The 21,333-nt window shown below is 40.8% G+C and overlaps 1 protein-coding gene across 1 annotated transcript in view; it reads left to right on the top strand.

Moving 5' to 3' along the window:
* The first annotated feature begins 1,043 nt into the window (after positions 1–1,043).
* The window catches only part of LOC132828184 (copine-8-like), a 593,006-nt gene continuing 572,716 nt past the window's right edge, over positions 1,044–21,333 (top strand). The window contains exon 1 of the mRNA XM_060845121.1: positions 1,044–1,288. Within this exon, the coding sequence (XP_060701104.1) occupies positions 1,146–1,288 (143 nt within the window). The 5' untranslated portion in view covers positions 1,044–1,145. The remainder of the gene's footprint in view (positions 1,289–21,333) is intronic.

The raw sequence follows: 21,333 nt of genomic DNA, 5'->3' as shown, positions 1-21,333 counted from the left end.
ATTGCTCGCAGTTAGGTTACCAGCGCCTTTATGCAGATAGCTGTAGTGGCTGTGCCTCAACATTTCACACCACGCAGCTAAAATCCTATCTTATTTTACTGGAGTTGATTTTAATCCATTCTGAATAAAGTGTGGCATGAAAGATTCCTTCAAATATCTACTAGTTATTGTGAAATCCCTCAATTCTTGTTCCTCAAAGTTTGCCCTTTAGGGGGCGCGGAAGAATCACGAGTCAAATTTGGTCTTTCTGTTTTTGAGGGCCACAGTTATTATGGAATTGTACGCGTTAGCGCCGGCCACAGCACACATTTAAAACGGTGAAAACGTGGGTGGGCAGCTTTATCAGTGGGGGACCCTTGGGTGCTATTCCAGAACTGAAATTCATTTTCACAAATTGAAATCGAGATGCGAACAATATAGAATGGAAGTATAGTCCTTTACATTGGAGCTGGCGAAACAGCTAAATAATTCGGTGATTTGGCCAAGTTTCCCGTTCCATATAGAACCCGGGAAACTGGACGGAAATAACATGTTGACCAGAACATATGTGCAGTTATTGTGAGAGTTATGTATCACACGGGGAAATCCTGCTCAAAACTGTAGTTCGAACATCACAAGAGCTTTGTTTCAGTTTTGATGCACACGACTAATAAGGTGTCGTTACCATTTTGTTTGCGATTCTGTTATTTGCAAATACTGTTCATTATCAATGAGTCAGAGAGAGACAACGCACATATTCATGACTGAAGCACCGTTTTAACGTGTGACAGTCAATCTGGCGAGAGAACAATGTTTGTGCCATGCCATTAAGAATGCCTCAATAGTCGGTTTCCAGTACTTTCCTGAAAACTGACAGTGATAAGCAATGTAAGTTATCTTTAGACCAGAGGGTGGAGCATATCATTTCAGTCCGTAAACTGTAATTAAAGCAGTGTCTGATCTCTGCAATTAGACCAAGAGGGGAAGGGAAAAAAAAGGTCGCGCTGAATAATTTGAGTGCAGCAGCGTTCAGTATCGCAGGCAAAGTCTGCTGTAGTTAGCCCGAACTCCGATTCCTGATATATATTTTCTCTCTCTTTCTCTCTCTCCAGTAAGACAGGCAACCTTTAATTGCCGTTCCTTGGCTTTGTTGTGGTGTGACGTTGATGCTGAGAGAACCAGCCTGGAATTACTGGATGCCGATGGAAGACGCGATGGACAAATTCGATGATATGGCTTCTGTGAGCGAATTCGACCCTATTCAAGGAAGCATCCCGGCCACTAAAGTGGAGATTACCGTCTCCTGCAGGTATGTGTGCAACTGTGAAATACTACAACGGGGCGGCTGTTCTCGTCAGTTTGTGTAAAGAATGCTGCAGGTGGTCTTAAGTTTTATTTTTCAAGAATGAAGATTGTACAAATATGGCTCTAAATGCAGTTTCACACACACAGAAACCAAGATAGGCATTAGTTAAAGAATACATTTGTTGGAAGCGGTGTTTTGCATTGGGTGGCAGTATCACAATCACTGTTTAAGATTTGATGTCTTATATTATCAAGTTAACTATTGTCGAAAATTCATCGACTAGAAGCATAAGATCATGCAACTTGAAACAATTTCTCTAAGACGACGGGGGGGAGTGACCTATTAGCTGGTGAAGGGAATGCAACTAACTTTAGTCCCTTCTCTGGATCTCTGATGTCAGCCACCTCAGGTCCCCGATACAATAACCCGCTCGGGAGACCCCAAAGCAAGAGGGAACCGCGAACAACAGTCTCCAACTCAATCGCCTGGGGATTGTCTCTTGGGTAGTTTCGGAACCTGTTAACAATGAAAATGATCATCTTTTACCTAAAGAGCGAGACGGTGTTTCTGTCCAAAACCAAACTTATTGTGTCACCAATTTTGACTTCCTTACCTAGTTAGCATAACCCTCCTCAGGTTTACTGTGTGTTTTAGAGATACGGCATTTTAAAACAAGCGGTAAATTGAAGTTATTTCCTGTCTGTTTGCGTTTAATTCCTTCCTTTCGTACCCCCGCCCTAAATTCCTAAACGACGACTCTGCTCTCGAGGGAGGACTGTGAAGAGTTAGGTCAGTGAGTTTTCCGGATCCAATCCCCGGGCAGTTTCGCGCTCCCTCAAGTTGTGTGCGCTGCTCCGTCTTTATTGGTCTCCGAATGAGTCAATCAGGACCATCAGCATCAAAGGAATCCCCGAGTTGGACAGTAGCTTTTATTGCGATGTCTGCATTGTTATAATCGATTGCTCTGTGGATGTGTAGGCGGAAATTGAGAGACAGACCTTGAAATCAGGGGGTTGTTTTTCCTTTCTGATGTGTTCCAGAACGCCAGGCGTTATTTGTTTAGATGTGGTCTCCTGTTAAATTTTGGGAGTTTGCACCGTGTGATTCTTTCTCCAATATGTATATTGTTAGGGCACAATGCGAACCTATTGATCAATGATTAAAGTACCCTGGTCCGCTCTATTAATAAGACACTTTGTGGGAATATAACCACGTGTCCTAAAAATGCATTTTTATATCTGCACGGTCAGATTATCCCCGGATAATGAAAATTTTGCATTTTCTCTGCAAATTTATAGGAAGACGATCCTAATGTTCTGTCATTCATTCCATCAGCACACACCGTGTGAAATGGTTGAGGTATTGTACCGAGAGCAGTGATTGTTCTCGCTTTAAGTTAATGTCTACTGCGTATCCACGTTGAAGTTATTTTGCACAGTGCTTTGTTTTTTGTTTCATTCTTCGGATGTGGGGGTACTGGCTAGGCCAGTATCAATTGTCCATCCCTGATGAGAAGGTGCTGGGTCTGTTGAGTGAATCTCTGCAGTCCGTATGATGAAGGTGCTTTCACAATGATGAAATGATGATTAATGTCCAGGGTGCTGTGTTAGATGGTGCTGCCCCCTTGCATCTGCTGCGTTCAATCACTGGGTCACAGATACAGTAAATGCTGTGAAGGAGCTGAAGTGAATTCTTGCTTTGTGCATTGATTGCAGTGTGTACCATTTGCAGTGTGTGTGATGGAGAGAAGTGAGTGGAAAGCTGGTTAGATGATGATTTTGTCCCGCGTGGATGGTATTGAGCTTCTCAAATATTGTTAAACTGTATCCACCCAAGCAAAAGGAGATTCGTCTGTCACACTCTGGATTTGTAGCTCATAGGTGATAGAGAGGCTTTAGAGAATCAAGTGATGAACTATTTGCTTCAGGAAGCCTATCACTGTTTTCTGTTCTAATTTTCTGATTGTGTCTCAGTTAATAACTACTTTAAAGTTTTCAGCATCACCTCTCCTTCTTGCTCAGAACATATAGGTAATATGTTATTTTCTGCCACAGATGACAGACTGTTACAATGAATGTTTTAGAATTCAGTTAATTAAATAAAAGCAAAATACTGCAGATGTGGGAGTGTGAAATACAAATGGGAGCTACTGGAGAAACTCAACAGGTCTCGCAGCATCTGTGGAGAGAGAGTTATCATTGACCTAATAATTAATGTGTCCCTTTGGAACACAGTTAATAGTTACATTTGAACTAATTCATTTATTTATTTAATCCAGATGTTTTATCTGCTGAAAATCTGGAGACATGGTTATGATTGCTTAATACTTAAACATTGTTATCATTGGAAATTTGTACAATGGGGTTTCTAACGATTGATCACAACTGTTGCCAAGGGATCTACTTACTACATTGGAATACAGTAATTAGTTCTGGGCAAGCTTAAAGACAAGGGTTTAGAAGTAATGTTTTTCTTACCCCAATACACAATTTACAATAATGATCTGTGGTTTGAGAAGCCCTTTGGAAATGGAACAGCAGATTGTATTAAAGTTATTGAGGTCAGGATGCATTGGGTTATAAATTCAAAACATAGTGTTAGAGTTCTTACAAAGAGATTTCTAGGAACGTGCTGCAATCTAAATAAATTTCAAATATTTCAGGTATGCCATTACGTAACTGAATGCTCTTTTCAATACTTCTGATTTGACCTGGAGTGAGATCATTGAGTACTGTATCCAGTTCTGGTTGCCCTATTATAGCAAGGAGACTATTAACCTGGAGAGGATTTGGAATAGGTTTACCAGGATGTTTCCAGGAACAGAGGGTTTGAGTTTTACAGAGAGGCTGGGATTTTTTTCAGTGGAGAGTAGGATGTTGAGGAGTGACCTTTATAGAGATTTATGAAATCATGAAGGGTATAAATAAAGTGAATGGCAGGTGTATTTTCTGTAGAGTGGCAGATTTCAAGACTAGGGGACATATTTTTAAGGTCAGAGGAGAAAGATGTAAAAAGACAGGAGGGCTAATTTTTTTACACAGTGGTTCATGTGTGGAATGAATTTCCAGAAAACGTTGTGGGTGTGGGTACAGTCACAAAAGACGTTTGGATGAGCAAATGAATAAGAAATGTTTGGAGGGATATGGGCCAAGCGCAGGCAGGTGGGGCTAGTTTAATTTGGGATTATGGTCAGCGTGGACTGGTTAGATTCAAGAGTTTGTTTCTGTGCTGTAAGGTTCTGACTTGATGACTATAACTATATTATTGCATTGAATTTCTCAATTCTTCTGAGGAATTTTGGTCCCTTGTTACCAAGGCAACCTGGAGCAGTTATACTTCTTTTCTATTGAAGGGAATGAGCTGGAACCACTTCTTGAATATACTGAAATCGAGTAGTGCTCAGTCATTTATGAATGCTAATTATTTACTAGGTACATGTTCAACTGGGTACAAAGCTTTAAAATAGACTTTAATAGATCTTCAGAGCCCTGTTACGAGGAAAGAGACACTTCCCTTGCTGACATGGCATTTTAAAAAAATAGGAATCATGAAGCAGATGTTTGGAAGTGCAATCAAACTGTACAATTTCACTACTGACCTCATTACTGCTGAAAGTAACAGACTAGTAAGTAACTAAATATCAGCTTCACTTTGTATATCATGAAAATTAGGTTGAGACTGGTACTTAAAATACACCTTAGTTCCCATCAATCACACTACAGGAACAACTCTTTCAACTGAAATTAAAAATTTGTAACTGGAACAAATAAGCATCAAACTTTTCTGTATTTGCACACTTATAAGTAATTGAGATTATCTAATTTCATATTGCAACACCTTCCATTTTTCTGTAGTGCTAATTTATTTGTTTTGCTCGATTTCTTGTCATTTAAAACAAATATTTTAATTATTTGATCATTTAGTTGTTATAACATTTTATCTTTATAGTTCCACAGGGTAGTGTGGTGGCTCAGTGGTTAGCAGTGCTGCCTCAGAGCTCTTGGGGACCTGGATTCAATTCCACCCTGAGGCGACTTTACACACTCTATACTGACAGTCACCCTGTGTCTGCGCGGGTTTCCTCTGGGTTCTCACATTTGAAATTAGAAACTTGAGAGGACAAAACACAAACTATATTGTAATGGAGTCACATTTCAGTGAAGAGTAGTAGAATTATAAAGGTTGCAAAATTGACTTTCCTTTCAACCATTACTCAAATATAGCAAAAAAAAATCTTCAGTCAAAACTTCTCGGCTAGCTATAGGGATAATCCTTGAAAAATTGGACAATTTGCTTGGATATGGTATTATCAGTAATCCCTGAAGAAAGACCTTGCGCAGGAGTAAGGTTAAAGAAAAAGTGAGTGCTCACCTCATACTGAGTATTGCCATCAATTGTAGAAAATCTCCACTAACTTGATAAAACAAAAACTTATCGAAACAGCGTCTGACTAAGCTCCATTTAAGCCATTTGGAAAAAAAAATCAATGGAACATGCATCAACAATACACAGATTTCATCCAGACAGAGTGTATTCATGAAAGTTCCATTATTCAAGAACTTCTTTCATTTGACCACTGCCTTTATAAATTGCCTTACCACCTGTATGCCAATGTTTTTGTGTCAATTCTGAAAACTTGTGTTAACAATGTACGCATATCATAGCAATTCTTTGCAAATTTATCCATGCTTTCAACATCTTACTTTGACAGCATACATGGTAGTTGGCGGCCCTTTTCATTTTAAAGATATCGTAAAAAGAAAATACACATTTCTTTTGTTTCTCTTCCTATAGTCAAACATCCCAGAGATAAATGTTGGGGTTTTGGAAATCTTATGCAAACTACAGTTGATGTTATGCTAGTACAGCCTGTTATCAGTGCAGTACCAATAAAAAATATAGAAACATTAGTGGAGGTCATCAATTAGGTAACATTGCAAATAATCTACAACAGTATAAGTTCATGGAGCTCGATTTATGACTACCTAGAATTTCTGGTCATAAGTGCAACAAAACAATAAAATGGAACTCTTACAGATGCAGCAGTGCTTCATAAAATAGTACTAAAGACTTTTCCAGCACTGCCGTCCTATATATAGCTACATCATACAAATTCATTGTTCTGGAAAACTTAGAACATTTGCAAAAAATAAGACATAGCTATTTAGAAGCCAGACCATCTGTTTATTGAGTAGGCAATGAAGCTCGTGTTCAATGAGTAAAACACACTGCTTATGAGATAATGTTCCAGAAACAGTAAAGAGCAACAGAGCAACAACCAAAGCAAGATTAACTTCTTCAGTGTGGAAATAGGCCATTCAGCTCATTGACTCCACACCAACTCTGAAGACCATTCCACCCAAACCCAATTCCCCCATCCTACCCCAGTAATCCTACATTTCCCATGACTAACTGACTAAGCTTGCATATCCATGTACATTATTGGCAATTTAGCATGGCCAGTCCACCTAACCTGCACATCTTTGGACTGTGGGAGGAAATTTGAGCACCTGGAGGAAACCCACACAGACATGGGGTGGCTGTCTGTATAGGGTTTGCATAGTCGCCCAAGGGTGGGTTCAAACCCAGGTCCCCTGGCACTGTGAGACAGCAGTGCCAACCACTGAGCCACAGTGCTGTCACTATTCCTGTAGACAATGACAACATAAAGATCCAAGCCAAAGGCTCTGCAATCCCCTCCCTAACTTCCTAGGATAAATCCCATCGGGCCCAGGGGACTTTCCAGAATTGCTAACACCTGCTCCTTATGAACCTCAATCCCATCTAATCTAATAGTGTGTACCTCAACATCTAGTCTCCTCAACAACATTGTCTTTTTTCCTGGTGTGTGCTCACCAAAGCTCTGTGCAATTGTTGCAAATGTTTCTGATTCATGTGGAATTCAATCTTGCATAAAAGGCCAAGATGGCATTCCCTTAATTGCTTGCTGTGCTTCCATGCTGTCTTGTTGGTTTTCTATCTGCATGTATTCCACATGAATACACTTACAGGAATCCCAAAGTGGGGCTGAGGTCCTCCAGGTGGGGTCATGAGCCTAACTCTTGGAGTTGCAAACTTTGAGGTAGCAATGGCTGTGTTGGTCTCCAAGTGAGTTAGAAAAGCTGTAATCTTGAACTAATAGGCAGCTGCTCTCATAGCTGCTTACTCACCAAGCTCATTTAGGTTTCCATCCTGCAGACAAGATGTTCCACTTACACCGTCACACAGGTCTCTTATCTCTGCCCCTCAACTCTTTTGGACCTCACCTGAGGGATTACAAACATTATCAAGTCTTATATTAAGAATAGATTTAGGGGGAAAAGGTTTGGGAAGCAATGAGTTCACAAGTTTCTCACATTTGTTTTAAAAAACAAATTCTGCATTTCACCAAAATGAGTAATTTAACAGCTCCCCACATTATACACCTATTGCCACCTGTTGTCCTCTCACTTGACCTGTCTACATCTTGTTGTCTTTTTCACAGCATGCATTCTTACTTCACTCAGTGTGGTCAGAAAACTGAGAAGAAATAATGTCAAACTCAGGAATATAGATTATAAATATAAGGCCCCATAATCCTTCATAGAATCCCTACAGTGTGGAAACAGGCCCCTTGGTCCAACAAGTCCACACCGTCCCTCTGAAGAATAACCCACCCAGACCCATTCTCCCATCCTATTTAGAACTTCATTAGATACAGTATGTCAATTTATGTCTCATTTATCTTTACTGTTTGCTACCTGTTATCATTGATTTAGATTATAAGATACTGGAGAAGAACAAGACCATTTGCCCATCGAGTCTGCTCTGTCATTCAATTACAGCTGAAATGTTTCTCAATCCCCATTCCCTTGCCTTCTCCTAACCTTACGAATCAAGAACCTATCCATCCCTGTCTCAAAGTCATTCAATGTCTTAGTCTCCACAGTCTCCTGTGGCAATGCATTCCACAGATTCGCCACCCCCTGGCTGAAGAAATACCTTTTCATCTCTGTTCTAAAGGGTCGTCCGTACATCTTCTCCATATCCATTCTATCCAGGCCTTTCAGTTTTCTGAAAGTTTCAATGATATCCTTCCCTATCCTTCTAAACTCAACCGATTACTGACTGAACCCTCAACTGCTCCTTATATGACGGGCCCTTCATCCACGGGATCACTCATGTAAACCTCCTCTGAACCCCCTCTCATGCCAGCAGATCCTTCCTTAGGTATGGGGCTCAAAACTGCACTCAATATTCCAAATGCAGTCTGACCAGAGCCTTATACAGCCCCGTTCCTGCTCTCGCCCTCTTAAAATGAATGCTAGCATTGCATTTGCCTTCCAGAATGCCAACTGAACCTGCACATTAACCTTAAGACAATCCTGAACCCGGACTCCTAAGTCCCCTTTGTGCTTCGGATTTCCAAAGCCTTCCACCATTTAGAAAATAGCCTACACTTTTATTCTACCTACCAAAGTACATAATCTCACACTTTTTCATATTGTATTCCACCTGTTATATCTTTTGCCCAATCTCCTAGCCTGACCAAGTCCTTCTGCAACCTCTGTGCTGCAGCCTCTGTGCTTCCTCACCAATACCTGTCCTATCACCTATTTGAAGGCTTTGAATGCACATTTAGATTAAAAAATGCAGTATCTCTGGAGCAGTCAGTTTACATTTATCTGCAGGGCATTACAGCGGCAAGGAAATATGATGCCTTTGTCCAATTCTTCTGATGGGAGGATGGCTGTTACAGCAGTGCAGACTGGAGTTCTGCTTGGGACTGTGTGGAAGTCCCAAAACAACTGAACTCTGCAAGAAAGTTTGGGAGGTTGAAACCTGCAGTGGGCAATTTCCAGTGCCAGAAGTCCTCTGAAAATGTTTGCGGCTCTGAATTTAAGTTGCAGGCTTTGTATAGTTAGCCGGGGAAAACTAGAGGAATTTAAAGTTTGCAGTCACTTACTCATTTGAGTCTGAGCAGTTCTTTGGTAAGAACAACGTACGATGCTCGTTGAGCTGACAACTTTACTCCTGAGTAATGTAAAGCATCAAACAAGATTCAAGATGTTAACTAACAACCTAAAATTAACATTGCTTATTAAGTAATAATTGTCAATAAGTACATTAAACTACAGAAAAGATTGTTCTATTAACTGCATAAAATAACAGAAACTTACACACCATGTTTATATATTACAGCACACTATTAGCAGAAATGTCTTCTTCTGAATCAAGTCCCTAGCTCCACTCTAACCCATCAGGGTAAATCTTCCACTGTTTTGGCTGTCCATATAGTTGATATCTGAGCACAATTTAAATGGACTTCAATTATCAAGGCCACCTCTTGAAACTCATTAGTCTTTAATTCTACACAAAACTTTTGTTTTTGAACAGCAGATCCATTCTAACTTTCACTTTGGGTCATCCAAAAATGGTTACTTTCTTGTGTGAGACACAACAGCACCTAGTGTGGGCCATCTTCCCAAAAAAAACTGTCCAAATGACCAGAGTCTGAGTTTATAAATAGCAAGATCCGCTACCTGCCTTTGTATTCAGGTTTTTAAACTTGCAAGTATTTTCGATAAGTTTTGGCTTGGACATTTGCTCAAATATCAACTAGATTACATGGACTTGTCACCACCAAAATTCTGTAGGTCATTTCACCCTTCCTGTCCAAATGACTATATTTACCTTGTCTTAAACAAGGTAGTTAAAAGTATAACTCCCATATGACTTATGGACTTTACAACAAAATCACTGTGCCTCTTCTGCAGAGCCTGGCAAATCATTTCCCTTCAGTTGTTTAACTGAGTTTTCTTCTAAAAACCAGAATATAATCTGCTTCTCACATCCTCTTGAGCCATACACTCCAGTTACTAACCACTTGTGATATGAAAGAATACATGCATCAATTGATCCTTTTACTAATTACCCAAAATGGATGTCCCCTGGTCATCAACCCTTCAGGCAGTTTGAACAGTTTCTCTCCATCCATTAGACAATAGACAATAGATGCAGGAGTAGGCCATTCTGCCCTTTGAGCCTGCACCACCATTCATTATGATCATGGCTGATCATCCTCAAACAGTATCCTTTTCCTGCCTTATCTCCATAACCCTTGATTCCACTATCCTTGAGAGCTCTATCCAACTCTTTCTTAAACGAATCCAGAGACTCGGCCTCCACTGCCTTCTGGGGCAGAGCATTCCACACATCCACCACTCTCTGGGTGAAGAGGTTTCTCCTCATCTTTGTCCTAAATGGCCTACCCCTTATTTTTAAGCTGTGTCCTCTCATTCGGGACTCACCCATTAGCAGAAACACGTTTCCTGCCTCCAGAGTGTCCAATCCTTTAATAATCTTATATGTGTCAATCAGATTCCCTCTCAGTCTTCTAAACTCAGGGGTATACAAGCCCAGTCGCTCCAATCTTTCAACATAAGATAGTCCCGCCATCCACTCTGTCCAGACCCTTCATGATATAGAATGCCTCTATCAAACTTCCTTTCAATGTCTCTGAGGAGAATAATCCCAGCTTCTCCATGCGAACCATACCACTGAAGTCCCTCTTTCATTGGGATCGTTTTCATAAATATTTTCTGCATTTCCTGAAACTTTCACACCCTTTCTAAGGTATGGTATCAGAATTAGATACACAACTTCAGTTGAGGCTAAATTAACATTTTATAAAGGCTCCTGGGGGAGACAGTAGTGTAATGGTAATGTCAGTAATCAAGACATTTTGACTAATGTTCTGAGGACATGGGTTCATAACTCAACATGGTAGATTGTGAAACTTTGAATTCAGTTGTTCAAAAAAGATCTGCAATAAAAAGCTAATCTAATAGCAGCAATTATCATAAAAGTATCTGTCTGGTGCACTAATGTCTTTCAGAGAAATCTGCCGTCTTTCCCTGTACATGGCCCACAGACATTTGATTGATTTTTAACAGCCCTCTTTGCAGTTAAAGGTGGTTAATAAATAATTAGCCAGTGTCATTGCATTTTATGAACAAATCTTTTTTTAAAAAAGACTTTCTTGCTTTTGTTATCCAAGCTTCCAATCCAAAAGTTCTGGATCCTGTACTTTTCTGAAAAAACACTTTCTCAATCTGCCCCGTCATGGTACACCATGAAATCACTCTTTCTGTAAAAGTGTGCTTCTTATTTTAGATTACAACTGTAAGAAAAATGAGGAAATGTGTCAGTTCAAATCTCTGTCTGTTAAATTTAGTCTCCCATCCATCTATTCCACCAGCCTATGTCCTCTGGATATCTATCATTACCCTCTGCCACAGTGAACAATGCTTCCAAGTTTTATATCATCAGTGAATTTTGAAATTGTGCCCTATATGATTTGAGTCTCAGTCATTAGTAGATATGAAGAGAAGAAATAAAAGTCCTAATATTTTCCTTTTGGAGAACACTACTGGAAGGTCAATACTAGGATTGTTGTTTGTATCCAGTCTGATAAACAACCATTCCGCGCTCTCTTCTGTTCCTGGTCACTTAGCCAGCTGCATGTCCTATCTGTTACTTCCATTTTTATTCCAATTTTTTTTTTAAACTTTGCTGAAATGGTTATTTTGTGGCACTTTATCACAGTCTGTGAAGGCAACTCCATCAGGATGGAGAAGTGGGAAAGTCTCACTGAGCAGTCCAGTGGCTGAGAAGTTTCTGGCAGTGTAGCGAACAATGACAAGACCAAAGGTGGGATACAAGCTCCAATGAGAGTAAGCCCTGGCGCAGATTTAACAATACCAGAATATTTTGAGTATGTGGAACAGTCACGGATAGCTGAGAAATAGCAGAAGTGGCACAGACAATTGACTTAAAAGGGAGTGCTTCAGGGCAAACAGCAAATCAAATAAAGCTGAGCTCAGTGACCTATTCTATGCAACTGGCAACATTGAAGATGACATTTAAGCAAGATAATAGTGAATGAAAGAACCATTTACAATGAGATTATTGAGCTTCCGAGACAAACTTCAGTTTTCAGCACAATGTAATCATCAAGAAGCAAAATTTAATAAATGGAAGTGAAAGCCAGGAGAGAACATTGATAAATGAATCTGTGACTTATATTATTTAGCAGACACCTACAAAATTAGAGCATTTAAAAATGACCTGATTAGAGATCTGAAAGTTTTCGCCAAACCATAATGCCAGCATGGTTAGGAAAATGAGCAAGGGGAAAATAAGGAAAAACAGCATTCTTTATTTGAAGAAAGAGAGAGATGTTCCAGAGAAAAGCATCTTGCGGCAGTCCAATATGTCAAGATGCAAAGCTGACACAAAGAAAATGCAACAGACTCCATTACATTCTTCCCACTGTGATTGGAAGAGACTGCATCAGTCTGAAGATTGTTTTGATCAAAAATATAGAGTTCCATTTGTAGATACCTGAAATATTGGAGAGCTACACCTTATGCTTGTTGCACTTTTTTTACATCTGGAAGTGTTATCACATACAACAGAATGGAGGTGGTACTGCAGATGCTGGAGATTAGAGTCAAGATTAGAGTGGTGCTGGAAAAGCACGTCTGAGGAGTAGGAACATTGACTTTTTGGGCAAAAAGCCCTTTATCAGGGCTGATGAAGGGCTTTTGCCCGAAAAGTCGATTTTCCTGCTCCTCAGATGCTGCCTGACCTGCTGTGCTTTTCCAGCACCACTCTGATCTAAACCATCAGAAATCACCCATGCAGCCAATTAAAAATGTAAATGCAAAGCCTGTTATGGACAATGCAAACCATTAAAATGAGGGAGAGGATGAAGTAAAAATGGATGTGGATGGGGAAATAAAGCACTGTATCCCCATGGTGCTCACCTCTCGCCCTAAAGGCGTCGAGAGCATTAATGGACATGGTGTCTTCCTCTCCAACAACACCTGAGTACAAACATTGCTGCAGAAGAGGGCCAGACAGTTGGCAGAGATGACTCCTTCCATAGCCCACTGCCTGGACCTGTTTATAGCCAACTTGGCCAGGTCCAGGAGCAGACCCACCAGGAGGTCGTGCGATCTACCCACACCCCTTCACACCAGGTGTCCAAAGGTGGGGCTGAAGTCCAACCAAAAGCACAATAAAAGACTTTTCAAATGACTAAAAAGGGAGTGCAAACACCCAAACCCAAAATATACATGGCCCACAGACTCCACCATGCTGCAAAATAAACAGCTTGTTTGGGAGTCTGTGAACCACCACAATCTGTGGCTATGTGGGACTCCAGCGTGCAATACCCTCCACTCCAGGTCCTCTGTGGAAAGTGGGAGGACTGTAGCAAAGAGAACCCTCCACATTGAGATCCCTGCTGCCCAGCAGTAAATAAGTAGGCCAAGGTTAGGCATGCACAAAGGAGTCAAGGTGAATATTATGCAGCAGCGACCTGTATAAAAAAACATTTCTTTGCACACTCCAATAGCCAAGAGGCAGCTCAAGTTGTGGGGCATGGGCTCCTGAGGGAGCTTTCAGATCCTGGGGCCAGTGTGACATTCGGCCTGAGCACCCTTTTTTCTAAGCACCTTTTCATGATCAGCTGCTTTCACAACCCTCTGAAATTGCGGCCCACCCACCCCGCCCTACACTACCCCACATCCAGCTAAGTCATTTTACTCTAGGTTACTAATTCTGCTTTGGTCACTTCGTGAAATATTCTGCTCCTGAAAATTGATTCATTCAATCAATCCTCCTCATTCCTTCCTTGTGCCGGAATGGATGATCAGAGTATTAATGTGAGCACATTTAAGAAGTTTGTTCACACATCTTTATATTATGTTGGAGGCTATATTAAGATAATGAAGTTCTTTATGCTCTGTACCCTTTTTACACTTGCTATTTCCCTGCACATTTACTTGTCTGTATCTGTCATATTCTATCATTATTTTACATTATCATTAAGATATTTTTCTTCTGACAAAAATAGTTCTGCCTGCTGCATTCTTTGACATTTTGCCACCTGAGGTGCAAAGTTTATTAAATATCTCTCCAAAGCAGTTTTGTTTTATTATCGACAACAGAAATAGAAATTGTTGGAAAAGCTCAGCAAGTCTGGCAGTAGTTATTGAGAGAAGTCAGAGTTAATGCTTCAGATCGAGTGACCTTTCCTCAAAACCTATTTCTTCCAACCTCATTGTTTTTACTTCTCCTCTAGTCCAGTCCCTCCTCACCAACATCTGTGATTCTCTTGACACTTTACATAAGTTTCAGAATTTCTAGTTTGCGAGGTCCAGCTGCTCCCTGGTCACCATGAATATGCAATACCTTTACAAATCCATCCCCCCATCAGCATGGCCTCAGAGCTCTCCATTTCTTCCCCGATAAAAGGACTGAACTGTACCCATCCACCACTACCCTCCTTCACCTGGTTGAGCTTGTCCTCATTTAGAAAAGCTAATCTTTTAAGTCTTCCTGCTGTATTCTGATCAAATGTAGCAGGTGGGACTGAAGTTATGCCTATCTCCTTGTAGGGTATGTAGAACCTTCCTTGTTGCAGTCCTACTCAGGCCCCCAACCACAACTCTTACAGCAGTATGACATCATTGGTACTGCTTACCTGTCTGTGGGATTGGAAAAGTTTATCTATTTTGCTCCTAGTTTCCACCCAGCTCTCATCTTTACCTTGACCATCTCTGATTCTACCCTTCCCTTCCTTGAAATCTCTGTTTCCATTTCTGGGGTTTGGCTGGCCACCAATATCCACTAGAAACCCACAGGCTCCCACTATTACCTTGACTATATATCCTCACAACCTGCTTCCTGTAAAGGCTCCATCCCATTCTCCCAGTTTCTCCATCTCCATCACATCTGTTCTGAAGATACCATGTTTTCTGCAGGGTGGCTTCAGAAATGTCCACCTTTTTCCTGAACCAAGGATTCCCCACTAACATAGTTGATACAGCCCTTGGCTGTGTTTGATCCATCTCCTGCCACTGCTACCCTCACCCATTGTCACCCGTGACACTGATGGAATGGTAAGTAAGGACCAGAGGGCCCCTACCAGCCTCCACATCCAAAGGATTGTGAACTACCATTTCTGTCATTTCCAATTGATGCCACAGCAGGCACACAGTCCCTTTCCTTCCCCTTCCCTACCTTGTCAGCATTTTGAAGGGACTTTCCCTCTGGGACATTCCTCCTGCATTCCCAACATCTCCTCACATCCCCGTGCGCTTTCTCCTGCAATTACAGATGAAATACTTGTTCTGTTTACTTCCTCCCTCCTCATCATGAAAGGCTCCGGTCAAACCTTCCGTGTGTAGCAGTGATTTACCTGCACTTCATTCAGACCTTAGTATTCATGGTTCACAATGTGACCTCCTTTATGTTGGGGAGACCAAACATAGACTGAGTGACCGCTTTGCAGAACACCTGCACTCTGTCCACAAAAATGCCAGTTACATGCCACTTCAACAGATCACCCTGTTCCCATGCCAACATTTCTATTGCAGTGTTCCAACGAGCCTCAGTGCAAGGTCAGAAAAAAACATATTTTCCACTTGGCAACTCTGCAGCTTCTAAGACTCATCATTGAGTTCAGTAACTAGAGCCTAATTCCAGCCTTCCATGGTTTTCCCTCACCCCATACCGTATCCCCTTATGAGTTACTTTTTGCACAGTCACCCATTTCCAAATACTTCCAAACCCATTATCTCTCCCACGGTCTCTTTCAGCTCTATCTCCAACTATATACTCCCCCCACTCACCCGCCAACCTTCGGCTCCAGCAGCTGCTGTTTGGATGAAGGGTCACTGGACTCAAAACGTTAACTCTGGGCTCTTTCCAAAGATGTTGCCAGACTTGCCAGGTTTCTCCAACATCCATGCTTCTGTTTACTATTTTGGTGTCTAATTTATGCATTGTGTTGTCAGAATTGAATTTTAACAAGTCATACTTAGTTTCTAACTCACTGCTATAATTTATCATTTCCCTCCAATCATCCCAAGCTGATATATTTGATTAATTAAGTCATGATCTGTGCTTTGTATTACGAACTTTCTCGAGAAAATTACATTTAAAAAAAAAACTGATTATCTAACTAACTGTAGAGTTCAATCCAACCGAGGATTAAATAATGAAGATTGCTTTTGGTTAATAGCTATCAACTGTAGTATTGGCCATCTTTTTATTCCCTCGTGACTGTCAATAGAAAATACAATGTTCTGTCAATTAGATACCATAATTTCTTAGGAGACTTGGTTGGTATTCTTGCACATGCAAATGGCACTTTTTTTAAAAAAAATTAAACTAGGGAAAATCTTGCAGGTCCAGGAACCTCAAAGTTTTCCATTTCAGAAATTAACTGGGAGTGTCTCATAATTCACATTGTGTGTTCTCAACCGATGCAGTGTGAACATATTAAACATGATTTTATACCCTAAAAGACCTCGAGTTATAAATTTTGAAGTTAATTCTGTACACTTAAGACCAAACGGTGTTTGCAAATTAATGGGATGACCTCTTTGTCTGAAACAGAATTGTGGAATCCTGCACCTTTATCCTGAAACCATATATTTTATGACCTAGTCCTTAGCTATTCAGGCCAAATATAAACTTTAACCAAGATTTCAAATTTCCATGTAAATTACAAGCTGACATACCATGACGTTATTTGGAATAATATTTCAAATATCACTATATTCTCTAATTTAATATCACAGCTTTTCACTTTCTGTATTTCTGTTTATCTTTTTGTTTCTCTATATTTTCTCTCACTTGAATGCCATAAGTAGCCTGGTAGTAGTAAAAACAGATGGTTGAGTAACATAGCCAAAGAAATTTGCAAGGTAATTTTTAAAAAAAAAATGCAGTACTGTGCTTGTAAAATTACCAATTTGATATTTTAAAATAAATTTAACCATAGAAATGTATGCACCTTTCGTTTACAACGAATATAAAGGAATGTATGTTAAATAGACTGTATTTAGAGGAATATATTTTCACATGATAGAAATTTTAGCAGCAAAATTAATACAAATGATAAATGATTTCCTGATGATGATTTTGTCTGTGATACTGTATAACTGAATGGCTGGAGTAATTAGACATGAAACTCATTGATGCCTCCCATTGTCTGTTTTCCTCTAACAATTTAATCTTTTTGCACTGTAGTTGGTTCCCTAATGCAATTTAAAATAGAAGTCAAAACACTACTTCAAAGAAGCAGCCTTTTTAAATTGTAACTTACATTGAAAATGATTAAGGCACTTGGCAAGCAAAATTATATTAAATTTTCAAATGTTCAGCTTATGGGACTTCAGAAAGCCTCCTCTCTGATGTAAGCCATTGTTGAACATTTCAGCTACATTATCGAAGTATTCATTTCCCAGCTAGGCTACAAAAAAAAGGAATAAGACTAGCTTATGACCTTTTTTTTGTTTCCGTACTTCTGGGGAAAACACTTTTAATTAAAAGTACTCGTACCCGGATACAATTATTCCCCTTCAAAAGGATTCATAGGCGTTCTATTAATTCAAGTTCTATTCAGTGTTTGAGGCATAGGCAGCAAATAATTCAGTTCCTTCAAAGCTGATTATTCAGGCAAGATGTGCAGTGTTTGTGTGCCCCAATTTGAGTGAAGGATTATGAGAATGAGTATAGTGCCCTGGATGAATACATTATGTATTCCACTTGTAAATGAGAGCTGTTTGACAGAAAAACAGTAAGGAATAGGAACACTCTTCCTTGTATTATTCCCAATGCGAACAGAAACATATTGAACAGAGATATGAGAGATCTTTATTAGCTGATCTCATACTCGGTAACTTTGACAGAGCTCTTAAAAACTTGGCTATTTGGACAAAGTGCCTCCTGGATTTTCCCAGTTCCCAGCTGAATATAAACTGGGCCACAGGAGAGAAATTAATCAAACAGAAGATAACTTATGCAAAGGTTAATTAATGTTCTTGCCATATGATAGTGTGCCCTCTTGTGGACATTCAGGGCAAAGTTTTATTTCAGTTTACTTTTTCTGTACAACAGAATTGAACGCATAATAAATCATCAGCAATCATCTTTTCTTAAAGGGACAATAAAATCCACCAACATTGTTCCTTTGCAACTAAAACTTGCCTAAAAATAAAATGTTATCCTGGTGCTACTACAAGAATACATGCTTCTGAGATAGTGGAGGCAACACTTTCTCATTCTCTGATCAAAGCTTCAGTCATGAATGCTGATGGATAGTCAAACAGCTAAGGAGGAGAGGAAGTAATGCCTCCTGAATTTGTCATCATCTTCACACAGTGCAAGTGACGAGCTGAAAAATTTGTAACCATCTTCAGCTAGATATATTGATTGGCTGACCTGTATAGGTATCTGACAGAGGTATTTGGCATTACCAATTCACGTGATTTGCTTCATGTAATATCAACAAAGAGCCCCCAAAGTACTGGACACAGCAAAGGCTGGGAATCCCAATAAAATCTCAGCTCTAACATTGAAGCTTAAGAACTAGTTTTGTGTGTCTTACCAAACTGTTTGACTAGAACAACATCAACATTTATCCCTGACAAAAATTGTCCAGATATGCAATATCCATAAAAAAAGGTCAAATTCAATGCATGTCAGTATCAGTCTACTTTCAATCATGCCACAATAGAGCCAGACCATCACCAACAAGAAAGAATCTCGCAATATTTTCTTGAAATCAGAATCCCTACAGTGTGGAAACAGGTCCTATGGCCCAACTCCACACCAACCCTCTGAAGAGTAACCCACCCAGACCCATTCCCCTAACATATTACTCTACATTTATTCCTGACTAATGCACCTACTCTACATATCCCTGAAAACTATGGGCAATTTAGCATGGCCAATTCACCAAACTTGCTCATCATTTGGCCTGTGGGAGGAAACCCACGCACACATGGGGAGAATATGCAAACTCCACACGGACAGTTGCCTGAGATTGCAATCAACCAAGGTCCCTGGTATTGAGAGGCAGCAGTGCTAACCACTGAGCCACCATGCCACCCTAAATTAGAAGGAATGACAACAATGGAATCTCCTGTTATCAACAACCTAGCAATTGCTATTGCCCAGAAACTGTATGTAGCCATTTAAACACTGTAATTGCAAGAACTGATCTGAGATTGACTGACTATTGTGTCACTGGAAAAGCGCAGCAGGTCAGGCAGCATCCAAGGAGCAGGAGATTCTACGTTTCGGGCATAAGCCCTTCGTCAGGAATGAGGAAAGTGTGTCCAGCAGGCTAAGATAAAAGGTAGGGAGGAGGGACTTGGGGGAAGGGAGATGGAGATGCGATAGGTGGAAGGAGGTCAAGGTGAGGGTGATAGGCCGGAGTGGGGTGGGGGCAGAGAGGTCAGGAAGAAGATTGCAGGTTAGGAAGGTGGTGCTGAGTTTGAGGGATTTTACTGAGACAAGGTGGGGGGAGGGGAAATGAGGAAACTGGAGAAATCTGAGTTCGTCCCTTGTGGTGGAGGGTTCCCAGGTGGAAGATGAGGCGCTCTTCCTCCAACCGTCGTGTTGTTATGGTCTGGTGATGGAGGAGTCCAAGGACCTGCATGTCCTTGGTGGAGTGGGATGGGGAGTTAAAGTGTTGAGCCACGGGGTGATTGGGTTGGGTTGGTCCGGGTGTCCCAGAGGTGTTCTCTGTAACGTTCCACAAGTAGGCGGCCTGTCTCCCCAATATAGAAGAGGCCACATCGGGTGCAGCAGATGCAATAGATGATGTGTGTGGAGGTGCAGGTGAACTTGTGGTGGATATGGAAGGATCCCTTGGGGCCTTGGAGAGAAGTAAGGGAGGATGTGTGGACGCAAGTTTTGCATTTCTTGAGGTTGCAGGGGAAGGTGCCGGGAGTGGAGGTTGGGTTGGTAGGGGGTGTGGACCTGATAGGGAGGGGAGGGAAATATATCCCTGGTGGGGGCGTCCGTTTGGAGGTGGCGGAAATGACGGCGGATGATACGCTGTATATGGAGGTTGGTGGGGTGGTAGGTGAGAACCAGTGGGGTTCTGTCCTGGTGGCGGTTGGAGGGGCGGGGCTCAAGGGCGGAGGAGCGGGAAGTGGAGGAGATGCGGTGGAGGACATCGTCGATCATGTCTGGGGGGAATCTGCGGTCCTTGAAGAAGGACAAAATTTACGAAGTTTGACAAGTCAGATGATCAGCATCCCATCTACTATCTTTTAAATCTTCACTGCCTCTACCAATGGGCCACCATCGATGCATCTACAGTATATTCCAAACCATCATCAACGATAACTTCCAAACCAGTCACTTGTATTATTTCAAAGGGCAAGGGAATGCCTCTTGCAAGTTTTCCTCCAAGCCTAGTTGTTATTCTATTACTGCTCAATCAAAATCCGAGCAGTCCCTCCCAAACTGCATTGAGGTAAACTCACACTACATTGAGTGCAGTGATTCAAGAAAGCAGCTGATCATAAGACATTTGGGGAAGATCAATAGATGCTGACCTGATCAGCAACAGTCACATTGCATAAACTATTAAAAATAAAGCTATCCATATATCATTTCCTTTCATCTAGTTTTACCTATTTAGCTTCCCATTTAAATAAACTTCTGCTAGTTTACTGAGTAAAAAGTTTCCACATTCTGACCACTCTCCAGAGAGAAGGAAAATCTCTTGAATTCCATTTCGGATTTATTAATCACTGTCTTTAGTCATAATCTCCAGTTCCTTTCTCCTGAAAGGCAGAAACATCATCTCTGTTAATCACTTTCAGAATCTCGCACCATAATCAGGTCATCCTTTGATTCCCTGTTCTAGAGAAAAATGGCCCAGCTTGTTCAAAATTTCAGCATAGGTATAATTGAGAATTGTAGAATGGTTAGAGTATAAAATAAAGTAATTCAGGCTGTGAAGCCTGCACCTCTTATTTACAAGAGAAGCTCAACTAATCTCACTCCTCTGATCTTTCCCCATACTTTATGACCTTCAGATGCTATCCAATTCATAGAGTCATAGAATTTACAGAATGGAAGGAGGCCATCGACCTATCATGTCTGTAACACTCCTGAAAGAGCTCCCCAGCTAGTCCCATCCTCCAGCCCTATCTCCATAGCCCTTTAAATTCATCACATTCAAATAT

This window comes from Hemiscyllium ocellatum, chromosome 26, assembly GCF_020745735.1.
Source record: "Hemiscyllium ocellatum isolate sHemOce1 chromosome 26, sHemOce1.pat.X.cur, whole genome shotgun sequence".
Lineage (NCBI taxonomy): Eukaryota > Metazoa > Chordata > Chondrichthyes > Orectolobiformes > Hemiscylliidae > Hemiscyllium > Hemiscyllium ocellatum.
This window is presented reverse-complemented; position numbering and strand designations above follow the sequence as displayed.